This window comes from Festucalex cinctus, chromosome 12 (assembly GCF_051991245.1).
Source record: "Festucalex cinctus isolate MCC-2025b chromosome 12, RoL_Fcin_1.0, whole genome shotgun sequence".
Lineage (NCBI taxonomy): Eukaryota > Metazoa > Chordata > Actinopteri > Syngnathiformes > Syngnathidae > Festucalex > Festucalex cinctus.
Genome location: NC_135422.1, coordinates 3,571,368 through 3,591,370, shown reverse-complemented (window position 1 = coordinate 3,591,370; position 20,003 = coordinate 3,571,368). Strand labels below are relative to the sequence as shown.

The window sequence follows — 20,003 nt, the reverse complement described above, 5'->3', positions numbered from 1 at the left end:
ACGAGGCCGCCGTGCTGAGGCATGTTTCCACGTCTTTCCAAAACTGGCCCAGACCATCCATTTTGAATGGCTGTAAACGATATGATGAATGATTCCAAAACGATTCAACAGCAGGGAGGGCGATCAGCTGCAGTTATTGCACTCCAAGGCCTCTCTGAATAATGACTCGCTCGCTGCATAGACGCCGACTCTGCTAAGGCTGTGCTGAAAAGAAGCTATTGACCCGGCATGGATCGGGCTGCCAGGCCCGACTCGGGTGTTCGCTGATTGCAAGCTGCGGTATTATTGAGTTGAGAGGAGCAGCTTTTGTTATTGAATTCATTTCAAACACCAGGAGTGCCCCCAAGGGTGTCATTACACAGGAGTTCTTGAAGAACGTCCGTCATTTTTTTTTGGGCTTCTTTATCAACGACGCTCTCTCGGTGCATTCTATGTTGTTGATAAAGTTCAAAGTAAGATGTAAAATGGTCTCCGTGATCGAACAGGGTGCACATACTGTGCTTAAAAGCCAACGTGTGGCTGAAAGAAAGTTAACCGCAAGCTCATTTGAATATAACATTTTCAGTGGATTAATAAATTTTCATAAGTGTCTTGGGCTCACTTGCAGAAATAAGATTTTTTTTTTCTTTTTTTTACGATTTAGGTACAACACCTTGAAAAGCTCTGTCACCTTGGGTTTTATAGTGGTAGCGGGGGATATCCAGACATTTTTGTTTGGAATATCCAAGAGACCCGTTGGCTGTGTAAGGGAGGAGAAGGTCAGCAATGAAGTGTGATGTTTAACCAAACAAGACCCACAAGAATAGTGCTCGTTAATTTGCTGTAAAATATTCAACTTTGCAAGTGACAGAGAGGGTTTGCAACTACAGCGGACCGCCGCATACTCGTGGTTCGGATTTGCATATTCGCAGAGTCCCCCACCACCACCACCACCACCACCACTTTTGAAAAAATAAATAAATAAATAAATAAAATAAAATAAAAATGTCCAAACGACGGCCCGGGGGCCATTTGCGGCCCGCCGTCCATTTTTCAGTGGCCCGCGACATATGCTAAAAATGGCATTTGACTCAGTTCAAATAAAATAAAAACAAAAATGTTAGGAGATGGTTAAAGTAAGAAGGGAGGGTATCGAAAAACAGGTGCTATTAAAGGTTATTTTAGTGAACTGAAACTAATTAAAAAAAAACTAAAACTAAAATTCAAAAACAATATTGTTACCGAAATAAAATTAAAATGAAATATTTAAAAAAAAATAAAAACTAACTGAAACTACATTTCATGTTTACAAAACTAACTAAAACTAACTATAATTATGGCAAACATGTCCTTTGTTTTAGTCTTTGGTAATTAATTTAATGCATGAGCCTTTGGGGATGATTTTAAACGTGACTTTTAGTAGATTTATTTTGACATAAACCGGAATAATGACGTCGCGCCCATGGTGTTTTTTAAATGATGCGCACGACGAGTAATATACATTAAAAAAAACAAAAAACAAAAAACAAAAAAGAAAACTAAAACTAATACTGAAACTAACTAAACTAAAACTAAGCATTTATTAAAGAACTAAAACTAATAAAAACTAACAGAACCACCCTGAAAAATAATTAAAACTAACTAAATTTAAAAAAACAAAACTCAAAACAAAATAAAAACTAAAATGAAAAATTCCAAAACTACATACAATAAACCTACTGCCATATTGCAAATAAATTGGTTTATGTACTTTAGCATTTTTCTAAATATGCAAAAGCACAAATAAATGATTTGTACAATTTTTAGGACTAAACATAATTTCTCTTCATAACATTATTCTGATTTTCTGTATGTGGCCCTCAAATGAAAAAGTTTGGTCACCCCTGTTTTGCAATATTTTGTGATTTTGTGATGTGGTGCATGGAAGGAGTCATGGGAGAAAAAAAAAAACAAGTGTTGCATTTATATTTTTGTTAAATTTTATGTTAGAGGGTTGTTTTGCCAACATCATCATCACCTTTAATTAAAAATCTTAAGAAAAAAAAAAAAAAATGCCCCCACTTTTCTAGGTCATCGACATACAGTCGCCTCAATTGTGCACCGAGTAAACATGAATATGGAATCTCGCCATCGTCCAACTATCCACACAAAAGGCATTTAGCGCACACAATCTCGAACCTCCTGCAAAAAAAGTTTGAGCCACTTACAGAGACAACTTAAGGTTAATTGCCTATCCTCTCTGGAGCAACCTCCACCAGATTGAACAAACAAAGCCTCTTAGTAATAAATCACCGGTGGCTGCAGATTTTTGTATCGCTACTGGCTGCTCGAGCAAACTTCCTTTACGGACTAAAACAACCCAGACTGAAATTGGGTGTCACCAGTCAATCACCGGGCCAACAGAAAAAAAAAAAAAAAAAAAAAAAAAAAAAGAAACATCCACACTAACAGGGAGTTTAGAGCCTTTAAATTAAAATGCCATAAATGTTGTTAAATGGGGAAGGAAGCCCCCAAAAAATGTATGAAAGTCTCATTTTTTCCCCCCATCATACATATGCTGCACTGATTTTTAAAGGGATACTTCACTTATTTAGCCAATTATAGCAATAAAAAAAAAGTTCATATTTTGTCTATAGTTAATTTGATACTTTCATTATTTTTCATGCCTTTAAAAACACATTATGCAACTTGCTGTCGACTAAAAATGACATCACAAGGGCTCAGGTAACAAATCACAGCTCACCTGCTTTCTAGGTTTGGTCATGTGACATTCACAAGCTGAGCTGTTTTTAGTCGACAGCAAGTTGCAAAATGTGTTTTTAAAGGTACTAATTGTACATGAAAAATAATGAAAATATCAAATTAATTATAGGCAAAATATTGTTTGCATGCCAAAAATGGCTAAATAAGGAAAGTAACCCTTTCAGCTATTTTATGTGTCCGTCATTTAATAAAATACATTATTTTAGACGGCTATCTGATGTTCACAGTGTTTCATTCTCACCGAACGCTCCTGCACTCTTTAATGGAACTCAAATAAGCTTTCACGTCTTGTTTCTGTTTTTTAAATCCACTGTTTGTTTTGTAATTAGTATGCTGTGCAGAGACATTATGATTTCCAACCATAAAATGTGCTTGTTTAGCAAAGCATTTAACAATCACAGGGACTGTGATGCACAAATCACCCACAAATTCTATTTATTCTCAGCAGGAAAACTAAGTAATGTGACCTCGTGCGTATATGACCAATAAATAGTTATATTCTATTCTTTTTTTATGTACTGTATTTTAATACGCAGCCTCAATATTTCATTAGGTATTGAACTTGCTAACATCTCAAAACCAACCTTTAAAGGTATCCAAATATTTAATGCACTTTTTAAAATTCCAATATGGACACCATTTACTTCAAATACTTTAGTTTATTAGTTAACTCATTTACTCGCCGCCATTTTCACATTTCGCAATCCCGTTCACTCCCGGCTGTTTTACTGAATTTTGACAGATTTTGTAAGGCCCACAGAATATTGTGTTCAATTGCTATAAAAGCAAAAGAAAGATTAAAGTCTCTTCTTTCATCAGGAAAAAAAAAAAGTATGTTTCTATCTGTTTCCGTTTTGCAGCAATTAGCATTAGAAGAGAGCTAAGTGTCATCAGTTTTCACAAATCTAATTAAAATTCTAAGTAATTTAGGTTTTTTTTTTTCTAGATGGCCCTGGTTGATCTCCTTTGCTCTGCTGCCACCTGCTGGCAGTTTGTGTAATAACTACCATTTCTGCAACCGTTCTTTGCAGTTGAGAGGCTGCATCAAAGCCTTCTGTATGCTCTAGCATTAAAAAAACAACAACCCCAAAAACAAAAAAACAAAACAAAACGTATGAATACGTCTTTGGGACACTTAAAACATGAAAAAAAAAAAAAATGTCTTTGGGACACTTAAACCATAAAAAAACAAAACCAAAACCAAAACAAAAAAACGTATTTACATGTTATTGGGAGCAAATGAGTTAATTATACGGTTTAATTTGAATAGGCATGTTTTGGCCACCTACTGTATGTACGCAACACATTTGAGTTCCTCCACAACCTGGACTATTTCAATTATATGCATAATTATGACCTCAGCTAATTAGACTTTTATAGATTAGACGTTTACATGCAATTCATCATGTTTATTTTACTTGATGATAATGATCATACGGTGAGGTTGATATCATGATAATATCGCATTGTGACGTTTGGATATCATGACATCCCTCTCACACTGAGGCATGAAAACATCAACAGAGAAATAAAAATAATGGCAAAATGAGCAAGGCCAAATAAGTGAAGCAAAGTGAAGGCATGCGTGTCATCATGCAAGCAGAAAGCAGAGTTGAACTCGACAGGAAATTGCGTGCGACGTACCTCTGAGAGTCCAGCAGCTCTCTGGGCCTGATGACGGCCTTTACCAAGGCGTCGGGCCGCACCACTTTCTGGGGCGATGTCTTGGGGCTGGAATCCGACTCGCCGCTTTCTTCATCCCCCATGGCTTTGACGTAACTGCTGCTCCGCATCCGACGACAGGGGATCTCGTCATCCTTCCCGCCTCCGGGATACCCCCCCCATTCATCCTGGGGAACCTGAAAGACAAGCATTTTAGTTATTTACTGAAGATGGCCGCCCAACAAGCAAAGCATCTGATCTAGTACAGTGGCTCTACAGCAGCGGTGTCCAAACTACGGCCCGGGGGGGCCATTTGCGGCCCGCCGTCCATTTTTCAGTGGCCCGCGACATATGCTAAAAATGGCATTTGACTCAATTCAAATAAAATAAACAAAACAAAAATGTTGGGAGATGGTCAAAGTAAGAAGGGAGGGTATCGAAGAAACAGGTGCCATTAAAGGTTATTTTAGTTCACTAAAACTAATGAAAAAACTAAAGCTAAAATTAAAAAAACAATATTGTTACCGAAAAAAAGTAAAAACGAAAATGCTTTGTAAAAAACGAAAACTAACTGAAACTACATATTATGTTTACAAAACTAACTAAAACTAACTATAATTATAGCAAACGTCCTTCGTTTTAGTGGTAATTAATTTAATGCATGAGCCTTTGAGAATGATTTTAAATGTGATTTTTAGTAGATTTATTTTGATATCAACCGGAATAATGACCTTTGAAAGTACGTCACAAAGAAGTGACGTCATCTCGCAGCAGCCAATAGAAAAGCACCTTCAGATGACATCACTTCCATGACTTCATTTCTGTTTATTTGTGTGCAGCATAGCAGCTAAATGCAGCTTCACCATGTTTACGTTGAACTCTGGGCTCCGCTAATTGACCCAAGTTTGCAGATCTCAGAACCCTACTGGCTTTATATTTAATCAGCATTTCTTAATTGTATTCACGAGGACCCAAATCATCCAGTGATTGAGCAGTCGCAGAATTTTGAAATCTATTCTAAAGCTGACTGGGATCCAGTGTAAAGCCTGTAGAACTGGAGTACGAAATATGTTCTGATCGTTTAGTTCTGACCAGAACCCACACCGCAGCGTTCTGATTGCGATGCAGCTGTTTGATGCTCTTTTAACTCATTCAATGCCTTTGACGGAAAAAGACGTCAAATGATGCAATGCATTTTTGCTGGGCTGGCAGTGAATGTGTTAAGAGAGCCCAGTCAGAAGATCGTTACATTAATCAAGTCCATGTGAAAATTGTTCTTGTGTTCACTGAGAATTCGAGATACACAATTCTACAATTTTGATGTGTTAATCACACATACACACAAAAAAAAAATCACACACTGGAACACAAAAGTGCTAGAAGTCATTCATTTTATTTTATTTTTTGCCCAAGACGGATATGCACAAGCTACAAAACTGAGTCAAGGGGTTAATTAAGTCTTGGAGGGGTTTGATATTTTTAGATGTCTAATTAATGAACGGAACGCCAGAGGAAATGCACAAGCTGTGGTGAAATTTGTTTAATTTAGATTGGCTGATAAACGGGGAAGAATCTCAGGTGAGTCCCTGGTGAGATTAAAAAAAAACAACAAAAAACACAGACAAGGCAGCGAAGACCTTCAGCCAAGATGTGAGAGAAGACACAGTCCTCACAGTCGTGCACACGCTGATGGTGTCAGCAGCATGTGCAACTACTCTAATAATTATGGACATATTTGATGAGTCTGTTACTAAATAAATGAGCATTTGGATGACGACGCCCTCGTGGGAGAGCTGTGAAATATCGCAGCTCATATGTGAGAGTTCTTATTTAACATGACGAAATCACAACTGCCAAATTTATCCCCCCCCTTTTCCAAGAGTATGTTAGACGTGTATAGTAAATGTACTGCAGAAGCTATACTACCAGAATAAATGAAGTACAGGTAATAAAACACAAGGACATGTACTTCTGTTATATTTCTATCCTTTTCCTGTAAACATCTGACAGCAGTAGGATAATACATGGAAGGAACGACATGTAGCGAGGTAATCTTTTACCGGAGCAATACATCTTCGAAGGAAATGTCACATTTATGGTGTTGACAAGTTGATTCATATGTATGTAAAATGACAAGAAACTCGTTACATTATACCCTCGAATCTAATCGTAATCCCACAGAATCGAACCAAATTGAATCATTCTACTATATAAAAGGTCCTTAGGTCGTTTCACCTCTCATGTACCAAGATATGTATCTTTTTTTTGTTTTTATTAAGACAACATTGGTGGGCAAAGCTAGTAGAAATTGTTCTTCTTGTTAAAACATTTAAAAGCACAACGGGACTAAACTGTGTCAGAAAAGTGTCAGAACTGGTAACCACGAGATATATTTCAAACCCAAATTAAAATGGATCAGGGTGATCGCCTGATCGCTGTTAGCTTTAATATATACCACCGGAAGCGGAACCACAGAATGGCAACGAGTAACAAGGGCAGCGATGCAAAGTGAAGCTTCATTGCCAGATTATTGGGTCCAATATTGCACGGACAACTGCGTGCTAATGAGAAGATTATTCAAATAATCATTGAAACTTACCACATTAATGTGTGTCTGTTTTGCGGCAATTAGCATTAGAATATAGCTAAGCGTCATTCACAAACCTGCTGAAAACTCTGGCAAATAGAGCTTGTTGCAACATGGCCCTGGCTGATCTCATATACTCTACTGCCACCTGCTGGCTGATTTTTGGAATAGCTACCATTGCTTTTAGCAATCGCTTCATGATAGAAGCTGAATCAAAGCTTCCTGTATGCTCTAGCACAGGGGTGTCAAACATAAGGCCCGCGGGCCGGATCAGGCCCGCAAAGGGGTTTAATCCGGCCCGCGAGATGATTTCGTAAAGTAAAAAAAAAATAAAAAAATAAATAACATTGTAATGTCGGACTAATTAATCAGCCGGCCACAATCAAAATATATAAAATTTGTAATTTCACAAGCAGTCCTCAGACGAGCAATGCAACGTACGGGGGAAATGTCCTGGATGTCATTTTTTTTCACACAACTTAAAGTTATGGTTTGTTTCATTGTTATTATTATTATTTTAAATCATAGACCAACATAAATGTGTTAAATACGACACAAATTCAATTACTGTTAACACAAATCGATATGACAAGGATTAGCGTCCTTATAACGTCATTAAATACGCCAGACAATGCATTCTGGGAATGCATACAATATATATGCAAAACAGGTCGATTTAACACGTCCGGAACGTATACCGCGAAAGTGTTGCCGCGTTCCATTAGCATTTGTGTTATTCTTCGGAACAACATAATTACACTTGAGTTCTGTAATTTAGGGCTGGTCCACGAAAATCTGCGTATAAATGACGGTAATCGTATATAAGTTATATACCGTTATTTTACCGATGTGGCCCACTTGGTAATATATTTTTTCCCATGCGGCCCCTGAGCTAATATGAGTTTGACACCCCTGCAGTCTAGCATAAAAAAGAAAAAGAAAAAAAAAAGCGTATAAATGCGTTTTGGGGAGTTTAGGACAAAGCAAAAAATATATATATTTATACATTTTTGGGTTTGAATGAGTTAAGGCGTTCCATTTTGAAGCTATCATTTGTGACACCAGTCCTGAAAATTTTCTAACAAACCTTTTTAATTGCACAAACAACACAAAAAAAAACATAAAATCATCATACAGAAATTCAATTTTCAATTTGCTGTGTATTTTTATGTTACATGGCTGCAAAAACTACCCAAAGGGAACACGTGTGGGTTTGTGTGCGGTTGTGTACGTGTAGGGAATCTTGTTAGGGATCAGCCAATACTCTGACATCAGCAGCGCAATCAATTGATTACCCCTGCAGCTCTATCCATACGAAGCACCTCTCTCACCACGAAAAGTAGAGGAAAAAAAAAAAAGTCACTGCCATCAAATTAAAAATAGTGGCACAAAGAGAGATATAGAAATGGATGAGTAGAGAGCTGAGAGAGATAAAGCGAGACAGGATGCGTTCGAGTACTCTAAAATGGTCAGTCAATGGCAATCCCACCAATAGACCTTCTTTTCCCCCCCTGAACAATTGCAAGGATAGATTTTTTTTTTTTTTTTTTTTTTGGAGCAGGTGCTATGTTCCGTTTTCTACTTTTAGTTATTCCTTGATGACATCAGTATTTTTCCAGGCCTCTGATTGGTTGCTGAGAACAGAGTAAAGCAGGTGGGTCAGTTGCCCTTAACTTGTTTCCCCACAGTGTGAATGTGACTCTGGTTTGTCTACACGTGCCCATCGAACGGCTGGCGACCGGTCCAGGGTGTCAGCCAGGTCACCTGCGACGCTCAGATAATCACGTGACATATAGAACACGGATGATAGATGATAGCTGATGCCTGATGAGGTACATCTCCGACTTCTGAGGAGCTCTCCAAGCACTTGCCGCTCCCTCTTCTCACACCTGATACTCATCCTAAAGCTAAGCGCACACCGGCCACCTATCAGCGTAAAGCAGAGGAAGATCTTTGTGATAATTTAATGTCAGGGTATCTGTTAGTGATCCCGCTCACATTTGAAGGCAACAGTCGCTCCTGTGTACATGCAACCCAATGCATTTCCATTTACTGTGTAAAGAAAGTACAGCTTTAAATATTAAATAGCAACACCATTTCTAAGGATTTCTCTTCATAACAGAAACAAAAAAAACCCCACCAATATCAACTTGAAGCTCTACGTTAAGACATCCAAATGTAGTGTACTACTGCAACTCAACTCAACTTTATTTATAAAGCGCTTTAAGAACAGGCGTTGCTGTATACAAAGTGCTGTACGTAAACATTGATTCAGTTAGGTGTAACAGTGCATTAATTTTACTTGTAGTTTACACGTGTCAGCCAACCTGGGAATTTAAGACGGCCAATTAGCATTGTAGATGTGAAGGATAATTGATTGCTTGGAATTCATTTGGACAAAATGTTTACTGATAAAGGCTACTGTCATCACGACCGTGCGAGCATGCAGGTCTCGGAGAAAGTGGGTGTGAGTTTAGCCCGCACAGGCGGTGCGGGGTTGGGTCTGCACCTGATGACATCATAGAGTGAGCACTCACTCGTTTACTCAGGTTGGGAGGGGCAGAACGACCTAGAATTTCTTATACAGGGGCGAATGGAGGAAAACACCACTTCGGTGATGTTTCCGGTGACGAATTAGCAATGTAGCATGACTAAAAGCTATGATGCAAACTGGTCAACTCAAAACACAACGACTTGAATGTCAGAACTGTGAGTCAGACATGCTAATCATTACAGCTTACTACTGTGCTGCCCTGACTCTTCTACTTTTATGTTTGATTCATTCTTGGGTTACATTCCGTTGCTGTGTTATAACAGCCGCAGTGTTTACAAAGCTTCAGACCGAGCTGGTTAATCAGTATCCTTGACTACCATAAGGATGAGCAGACATTCACTTGTAATTCAACAGTTATGTCAGAACTTGGCAACATGTTGTCCTCATTAAAAGAAAAGCAAAGGACAGCGCTGAATGCTTGATGGAAGGTTACCACTCCTTTCCACCGTGTTTCATTCCTGCTTATCAACCTTATGCAATGTAATTTGTACTTTGGTGGCAGCGCGCGTCAACTTGATCTGATTCGAACTCTTTACTCCCTTTCAGACAAAATCGTTACTAAGAAGTGGTTTGCGACACCTGTGCATGTTAAGGGGGCGCACTGCTATGGTCGTGTTCTTTCTGTCTTTCAAGCGTAACCTTTGGCAAGTCAACTTTCAACAGTTAATTGCTCTTTCAAGTCCCTCTGAAACATCATCCTGGCAAAAAATGTCAATGTCTAACCCGCTTTTAAAGTTTTGTTTATGGAGAGAAATGTGAATGTAGAAAATAAAGGAAGAGCAGAAGCAGTTCCAGCTGCTTGTTTTCATCATCTGGGATCTTTTACATATACTTGTAAAAAGTATGTTTGTATTTCCAGATTAGAGAAGAGCCAAAGGGGCCATGATGAATCTTGAAATTCCACCAGATGGGTCACCTGGCAGCAGCAGATTGATGTGTTTAGGCTACCCGGTGCTTTCATGAGGCATGTGTGAATGAATGGAAAGCGTGCACGTGTGCTGGGAAAGGCTAACACGGGCTAATTTGCGAAATGACTTGGCCACAGACAGAGAGTGATAGCGAACGTCTGGCCTGATTCTGCAACATTTGTCATTCCGGAGAAAGATCAGCCACTATGAATCTATCATTGTCCGACCCAATGACCATTTAATCGATCTATCACCAAACCCTCTCGCACACGAAGCACCTGCTTCATGCTCATTCATATATTTCTGTCATCTCTTTTCGAACCATTTCAAAGTTTTGATTATTTCCTCTGACATCAAGCAAGGACGCAAACAAGGTGACTAGAACATCATCAAACCATCTGGGCGTGTGATGAATACCGCACACCCACGCACATACTTTCCTTCTCAATAAGGACGGACAGTCCCTGGACACGTTATTGAATGTCCAAGTGCTAAAAAGTTGTGGCTGATTTCAATTCAGTGACCGCAGTAAAAATAAAATGTGACACAATGTGATCCATGTGTTGTCACCTAAGACACTCTTTCAAATACAACACAAAACAGTAGTACACAAAGGTGTCGTCTCTGTCAACAACCAATGAAGTGACCTGCAACAAGGCTCAACTGTCAGCAAAAAAAGTGTCTGTTAGTTAGCAGGATGTCTCATGGTTCAATGAGGATGACAGACGGGCAGCGCCATTCAAATTGTGAGGGTGTGGGGATCCATCGATGCCACAGTTCTAACAGTGTATGATTTTAATTTTTTTTTAATTTTATTTATTTATTTATTTATTTATTTATTTATTTTTTTATTTTTTTAAATCAAGATTCTCAACAAAATGCGTTGCTTTGCGATAATTTTCATGTGTTCATTTGCAGTGTAATTAATTAATTTATTTAACGCGCTAAACTGACAGCCCTACTAATGATGTAAATACAAATAATTATTTTGTAACTGCTGTTTGTCATTCTAGGTTGTACCTAATATTTTGGCCAATATGGCCACTCCATTGGAGAGGTCTTGACACAGCAGCCCGGCGTGTACGTACTTAATGTTTGGGCAATATGGCCGCCCCCACCTTGGGAGGCCCACACGCAAGAATCTGGGCTGTACCTAATATTTTGGCCAATATGGCCACCCCATTGGAGAGGTCTTGACACAGCAGCACGGCGTGTACTTAATGTTTGGTGAATATGGCCGCCCCCATCTTGGGAGGCCCACACACAAGAATCTGGGGTGTCCTTTGTGTTGATAATATGTAGGCCATGTTTTTTTTGCCTCAATGGAGGCAATTGGCTCTCGATTTTTACATGCCGTCATTTTCAGAAATGGCACTAATTGGCTAAAACGGTTTTAAGATTACTCGTTATAGCATGCATTTGACAGGCTGCCAACGAGTTTTTAAGTAGACCAAGTGCCATGCGAGCTGGCAGTGACTTTAGATGAAGAAAAACTAATTTTTAATATCATCCTTTTACTCGAGGAGAAAAAGAGAGCATTTTTTCCTTGGAGCAGCGGTGAGACACTCCGTGTTTGCGGATACGTTTGAGGACCGAAATGATCCCTTTTCGGAGGCTCACATATTTCACTTGACTGTAACTCCAACCTCGTCTCCCTTCTCTTCATCTTCATGATTCTCCTGCAAGGGGGAAGACGTCGTGTCACCCCGCGGGAATTGGATTGATAACGCTGGGCTAAATATAGCCCTGCGGCAGAAAGCAGGAGAAGGAGCTATTTTTAGAAATGTTTATGGCGCCGCAAGTCAGGCACTAGCTAAAGTGAGTGGACAAATAAGGGGGAAAGGGTAAGATTCACTGCAGACAACTGCACTCGACTTGATGGAAAAACTGTCTACCTACATCCAAAATAGTCCTTCCAAACATTTTATGTTGATACAAGCTTAAAGTGAGTGTTGTTTTGGCTCCACCGGCCAATTTGAGAGATGTATTGGCTTTCTATTTACAACCCACTCAAATCCATACAACACACGCTCCCTGTCGCTCCCAATATGCTGACGCGCTCATTTTCTTTGGGCTTCGGGCCGCAACGTACATGAATCTGTCAGATAGCATATTGCTGTAAATTAAACAGCATTAATCTGATATTGATTTTTATAAAACAACCTTCGCATGGTTGTATGCCCAAAAATGATGAACAACAGGACAGAGAACACAAAATAGGAGACGGTATTATGTATAGTGAGTCACCTGTAATTACTTTGCTATGGAAAATTCTGCATTCTTGCACCTTGTGAATCCCTTTGAAAGTATTTTGTGATTAAGACTTATATAAATAAACTTGACGAAGATGTTTACAATATTAAAGAAAATTCGATGTGAATTCTGATCTTTCAAATCGATGGACATTGTTATCAAAAACATTTTTTTCTCAGAATTTCCCACCATTTTGAAATGTTTTAAAATTGTGAAATTTCAAATATAATTAATAGCACTACTACTATTGGCACATTTGGTATTTGTGGGTATTTTTTGGACCAAAGAGGCACTGTTATTGATATTAAAAATCATCATTTAATGTTCCTGCCAATTTCATCTCTGTGCCGCCATTTTGAATTTCATGATAATCACGACATTTTGCCACAATATAAAGCGATATTTGTTGGCATTTGTTGGCAGGTTGTATTTCACTTTCCAATACACTCTTTTACATTTAACAACAATTTTCGTTGTGAGCCGCTGTTCCGAATTTGACAATTTTCCAAAATTTCAAAATTGTGACACGTGGTCAGAAAAATGGCGGGAAAAATCTGAAAATTGATTTTGGTTGTTTTTTTTTCCTCTATTCAATTAAAATGGCAAATAGTTGTTAATAGTTGACCGGCAAATTTCTGTCCGGTCGAATTTTACAATTTTCGAAAATTTGACAATGAAAATGACAAATGGTCTTGTCAGAAATTCCAAATGTTTCAAAATGTGTGCTAAATTTGACTGACTTTTAAGAAAACAACTTCAAAGCCAGTGTCGGACATCCATCCATCCAACCATTTTCTTGACCGCGTATTCTCACAAGGGTTGCTGGAGCCTATCTCAGCTGGCTCTGGGCAGTAGGCGGGGGACACCCTGGACCGGTTGCCAGCCAATCGCAGGGCACACAGAGACAAACAACCATCCACACACACAAGCACACCTAGTGACAATTCGGAGCGCCCAATTAACCTGCCAAGCATGTCTTTGGAATGTGGGAGGAGACCGGAGTACCCGGAGAAGACCCACGCAGGCACGGGGAGAACATGCAAACTCCACCCAAGAAGGCCGGAGCCTGGACTCGAACCCGAGTCCTCAGAACTGGGAGGCTGACATGCTAACCAGTCAACCTACCACGCCATCCGTCGGACATACAATAAATGGATAAGCTTTTCTGCAAACTCACCTGAAGATAGTGACACGGTCTGAGGTTGGGCTTGAGGTCTGTTGGCGTCATAGGTTTCTCCAAATTAAGCGAAGACTTCCTGTAGGCCTCCTTGGCTTGGCTGACTGTCAACGTGGACCAGGAGCTCCTCTTCATGAACTTGCCTTCCGGCGCCATGCCGATGCTCTCGCACGCCGAGCACTTAACGTCATTGTTACTTTTGGAAGTCTTTAGCGAGAGGTCTCCCGCTAAGTGGCCGTGCACCGAATCCGGGTAGCAGTGACCGATTTGGTCCACGGGGTGTCGCGACATGACACTCGGCGGCCGGTATGTGCTGTCGCTGTCCAAGTTGTCGTCCGAACTCCACCAGCCGCCCGAACGCTGCCTGCCGCTCCCGTCGCCTTTGCGATCTTTACTCTTGCTGCGCTTGTTGTGTTTGTGGTGGCCTTGGTGGTGGTGGTGATGGTGCGAGCCGTCCCGATGCGAATCGCTTTTGGTACCGTTCATCTTCGAGGAACCTTCCAGCGAGTGTGACTTTGTGAATAGCTTCTGCACCGAGTGAACTAAGTGACGGATCCTGCCGGGGCTTTCGTTGCGCTGCTCTGTAGTGGTGGTGGTGGTGGATGTGCGCTGGTACTGCAACGTGTGGAAGCCGTCCCGGTGAAGCGGCAACTGCTTCTCGAACTGGTCGAGCAGATTTGCTGGGATTCGGTTCATTTTGCCGCCGCCGCCGCCGCCGCGTGAGGAAGAGCAACCGTCGTCCCTGCCGCCGGAGGTGTTGCCCCCGCCGTCCCGCGAAGCGCTTCCGTAATGCATGCGCGGAAAAGTGCTACATGCGACGGAGTGGTCCGTAGGCGCCATGGACGCCGGCATCACCATGCACTCCGAGTGGATGGAACTCCTCGGGGAGAAGCGATGGCGGCCTTCGAGCGGGCAGCTCTCGGCGGGGCTGAGGAGATACGACGGAGGCCGCGAATCTCCGTGGTGGAGATGATGCTCGAGGGAATGGTCAACATCTACAAAGCCACACGTGTGGGCTGAGGTGGGAGAGGTGAGCTGGAGGTGGGCGGGGCGGCCACCAGAGAGACCCTTCATGTTTTTGCGTGGAGGGGAGTAGCTTTCCTCATCGAAGTACGGCGAGGTTGACCATGAATACTGATGGTCTGAAAATGAGTACGAGAAAGAACATTAGAACACCTCAGAACTAAAACTTAAAGTAGTTTAAAAAACAAACAAACACCTGAAATATGTGTGATAGATCACCATGCACCAGCCATTGTAGTTCTGTGTATTTTTTGTGTGTGTGACTGGCTATTAACTCATTCACTCGCCGCCATTTTCACAAAAGAAAGATTAAAGTCTCTTCTTTCATCAGGAAAAAAAAGTATTTTTCTATCTGTTACCGTTTTGCAGCAATTAGCATTAGAAGAGAGCTAAGTTTCATCGGTTTTCACAAATCTATTCAAAATTGTAAGTAATTTAACTTTTTTTCTACATGGCCCTGGTTGATCTCCTTTGCTCTGCTGCCACCTGCTGGCCGTTTGTGTAATAACTACCGTTTCTGCAACCGTTCTTTGCAGTTGAGAGGCTTGCATCAAAGCCTTCTGTATGCTCTAGCATAAAAAATTTAAAAAAATACGTCTTTGGGACACTTAAAACATAAAAAAACAAAACAAAGCAAATGAGTTAAATTAAAGTGGAAAAAGATGGGTGATATTTTGAGATGAGATGAAGAGATTTTGATGATGTTATATTTTTCGCATCCATACTTTCTCAATACATGCATATTCGCATAGGTGTCAAAAAGTCCCACCAAAAACACCATTTTCAAATGGCATAAAGATTCGTCACTCATTCCCACCGACGTTCCACAAAAACTATTTTCCACAACATCATTTGGAGATGTTACCCCCTGCTCAGAATTTGTCAAGGCATACCGCTAAAAAGACAAAGGGTGGCAAAAAAGACAAATAAAAATAAGAGCGAGAACAGCAGGCGACAGGTTGGATGGAGCCTGCGTTGTCATTTGTCCAATTCAAAGTGAAATAATAGCCCATCAGTGTGCGGTTCTGCTGCAATCCATCAAAGAGAGTGTGAGCGATGTCGAGACAATCCCTGACTACTTTGCATCCGTTGGCGATGTCGCCTTAAAGGGGACATATGATGGAAAATCGACTTTTTAATTGCTTGTATACAAATTGTTAGCCATCCAGAGGTTTGCCCACCCGTGAAGTGTGAAATTAAACAAGTAATTGTTTTGTTAGCTGCTTAGTTCCAGAAATATGTGAGCGACCATTTGAGCGAATTTTGATCTCAAACTTGTCTGACAGATAAAAGGGAATCTTTAACATTCTAGGAGTTTCCCCATGTCACTTTAGGGGCTCCGTAGCCCCTAAAGTGACATGGGGAAAAAATAAAAATTAAATATGTTTCTTGTCCGGACGAGAAACTTTTCTTGTCCGGACGAGAAAGTTTCTTGTCCTGACGAGAAACTTTTATTGTCCGGTCAAGAAACTTTTCTTGTCCAGACGAGAAACTTTCTTGTCCTGACGAGAAACTTTTCTTGTCCGGTCAAGAAACTTTTGTTGTCTTGATGAGAAACTTTTCTTGTCCAGACGAGAAACTTTTCTTGTCCGGACGAGAAACTTTTCTTGTCTTGACGAGAAACTTTTCTTGTCCGGACGAGAAACTTTCTTGTCCTGACGAGAAACTTTTCTTGTCCGGTCAAGAAACTTTTCTTGTCTTGACGAGAAACTTTTCTTGTCCGGTCAAGAAACTTTTCTTGTCTGGACGAGAAACTTTTCTTGTCCAGACGAGAAACTTTTCTTTCTTGTCCGGACGAGAAACTTTTCTTGTCCGGACGAGAAACTTTTCTTGTACGGTCAAGAAACTTTTCTTGTCTGGACGAGAAACTTTTCTTGTCCGGACGAGAAACTTTCTTGTCCTGACGAGAAACTTTTCTTGTCCGGTCAAGAAACTTTTCTTGTCTTGACGAGAAACTTTTCTTGTCCAGACGAGAAACTTTCTTGTCCGGACGAGAAACTTTTCTTTCTTGTCCGGACGAGAAACTTTTCTTGTCCGGACGAGAAACTTTTCTTGTACGGTCAAGAAACTTTTCTTGTCTGGACGAGAAACTTTCTTGTCCTGACGAGAAACTTTTCTTGTACGGTCAAGAAACTTTTCTTGTCTGGACGAGAAACTTTTCTTGTCCAGACGAGAAACTTTTCTTTCTTGTCCGGACGAGAAACTTTTCTTGTCCGGACGAGAAACTTTTCTTGTACGGTCAAGAAACTTTTCTTGTCTTGACGAGAAACTTTTCTTGTCCAGACGAGAAACTTTCTTGTCCGGACGAGAAACTTTTCTTTCTTGTCCGGACGAGAAACTTTTCTTGTCCGGACGAGAAACTTTTCTTGTACGGTCAAGAAACTTTTCTTGTCTGGACGAGAAACTTTCTTGTCCTGACGAGAAACTTTTCTTGTACGGTCAAGAAACTTTTCTTGTCTGGACGAGAAACTTTTCTTGTCCGGACGAGAAACTTTTCTTGTACGGTCAAGAAACTTTTCTTGTCTGGACGAGAAACTTTTCTTGTCCGGACGAGAAACTTTTCTTGTACGGTCAAGAAACTTTTCTTGTCTGGACGAGAAACTTTTCTTGTCCGGACGAGAAAGAAACATATTTAAAAATAAATAAATAATTCTCCCATGTCACTTTAGGGGCTCCGTAAAGATTCAGGTTTGATCCTACACACATTATGGGAAAAGAAGCCTAAAAATAATATTCCGATTTCTATATTCAACAATGTCCTCATTGTGTTTCGACTAAGGCCGGAAGTTCATTTTTTTTTTTATCTTTGAAAGTGGATCAAATGTATTCCTCTCCAACTTATTTTTAATGAGGGCTAAGATCTCAACCCCTTCGGTGCAGCCGCGCTCTGCTGTTGCTGTCGTTATCCATCTGCGGAGATGAAAACAAATTCTCGTTGTTTACCAGGCTTACACGAGGAAATCCACTTGGCAGTCTGATGTAAAATTAATCTGGGCTACTTTAAGCATGCATGGGGGAGGGGGGGGCAGATAAGACATTTTCCCTCAGGAGAAGCTGCTTTTGTACGGGCGGAATGCAAATGCTCATCGAAGATGTTCTACAGCGGCTGGGCTACGTCAGGTGAACCCGTTAAGCTCCAGTTCACTTGCTCGTAATTGTAGCAGACGGATGATGTTGGATTAATGACGGAGACGATACTACATTCTTTTTTTTTTTTTTGCAACTTCCGTCACCGTCTTCCTTCCTCTGACTGTGGACTCTTCCAGGTTCACCAGAGAGCTGCACTGAATGTATTATCTCCAGGCAGAGTTTTTTTTGGCATTTCCAAGGATTATAGCGCAGATGACAGACTAATCGGTCTCTTTCTTCAATACCTCTGCAGAATTTTGCTGTTTAAAAGTTTAACTAAAGGAAGGAAACTAGAGCGGATGCATTATTTAAAAGAAATGTTTATATGAGATGTTAACGGGATTCTTGACTCATTGTGCCATTTTCAGCAGCAAAAATGTAATATTTTGTCCAGAATGAATATAGTAACGTCATTTTTTTTCCCATGTTCAATTAATACCTTAAATTAATAATTTTTCCACTTACTCAACTCAACTCAACTTAACTTTATTTATAAAGTGCTTTAAGAACAGGCATTGCTGTATACAAAGTGCTGTACATAAACATAAACAACAGTTTTTGCAGTAAACAAGAACAAAGCAAACATTTTGAAGTGCGAAAACAGTTTTTTTTGTTTTTGTTTTTACAAATAAATACATTTTACATCAGTAAATAAATAAGAAGTAGTGAATAAAGAGATAAATAAATACATACATACTGTCACATACTTACTGTCAACTGAAGATGACGTCACCCGTGCTGAAGAACATGGCTCAGTTTGCTGACCAAACCCAGAAAACAGGTGAACCATGATTGAAGATTACCTGTACTTCCTCAGCACAGAGTGATGTCATCTTCAGTCGACATAATTTATTAATTATACAAGAACTTAATTATCCATCCATCCATTTTCTTGACCGCTTATTCCTCACAAGGGTCATGGGGGGTGCTGGAGCCTATCTCAGCTGGCTTTGGGCAGTAGGCAGGGGTACACCCTGGACTGGTTGCCAGCCAATCGCAGGGCACACAGAGACGAACAACCATCCGCACTCACACGGAAGACGTTAAGTGAGTCCTCCTTGCCTGTAAGTGGCGCTATAGCTTCCAGCAGTTTTTCCACCAAAACTTCACCGGTTTGGAAATACTTCAAAATTGTGAATCTTAAACTAAAAGAGCATTTTTGTGTTTTATTTTGAGCGTTAAGACTATTGAAGAGTGACTGTGCTGTTTTTTTTTGTCAAAATAAAAGCAAATATATTTGTTTAAAAATATCTTTTAGTGTTTTTTTTTTTTTTATTTCTCAAAATGTACTACTGGTATCGGTATCGGTGAGTACTGAGGGTCTGAGTATTGGCATCGGTATCGGTCTGAAAAAAAGTGGTATTGAACATCCCTAGTTATTATAGTTATATTTAATGTTTATCAATATTTTTTTCAAAGAAAATGTAACTTAAAATTATTATTTATTTTCATGCATTTCAATGGGTGCCAAATATACTTGGATTTTCTCTATGGCAGGGGTTGAGTTATTTATTTAAAACTCAAAAATTCTGATCAAGTAAAAAACAGTAAATATACAAGTTATTGAAATGCTAATATACTGCCAAAAAAAAAAAAAAAAAAAAAAAACTAGCAGTGATGAAAATCTAAACTTTTTTTGTGGTGATTACAAAAAAGAAATTTCCAGCTACCAGTCACGTTAAGCTAAACAAGAAAATTTGATTTGTAACATTATCAACACAATCTTGATAAACAAAGCCTTTATTAAAGATGCGTTGTGGAGCAGGAAGGATTCAAATCAAAGGATGGGGCTCATTTGTTAAGTTTTTGTTTGACACTGCTGCGCAGCCCGCAAATACAGAGCAAGTAGAGGTCGTTTTGCCCCCCCCCCCCAAACACATTAGCATTTAAATAGCATTATAGGCTATCACTGACAGCTCCCACTACTCTGCCAAGCCAAACTCTTACTGGAGTGAAGGTCAGAGTTTA

General features: G+C 40.0%; 1 protein-coding gene across 3 annotated transcripts in view; it reads right to left on the bottom strand.

Moving 5' to 3' along the window:
* The window catches only part of dlgap2a (discs, large (Drosophila) homolog-associated protein 2a), a 139,760-nt gene that overhangs the window by 34,807 nt on the left and 84,950 nt on the right, over positions 1 to 20,003 (bottom strand). For all 3 annotated transcript variants that reach the window (XM_077538347.1, XM_077538348.1, XM_077538349.1), the window contains 2 exons: positions 13,884 to 15,025; positions 4,387 to 4,601 (listed from right to left, as the gene is read on the bottom strand). In XM_077538347.1, coding sequence (XP_077394473.1) covers positions 4,387 to 4,601; positions 13,884 to 15,025 — 1,357 coding nt within the window. The remainder of the gene's footprint in view (positions 1 to 4,386; positions 4,602 to 13,883; positions 15,026 to 20,003) is intronic.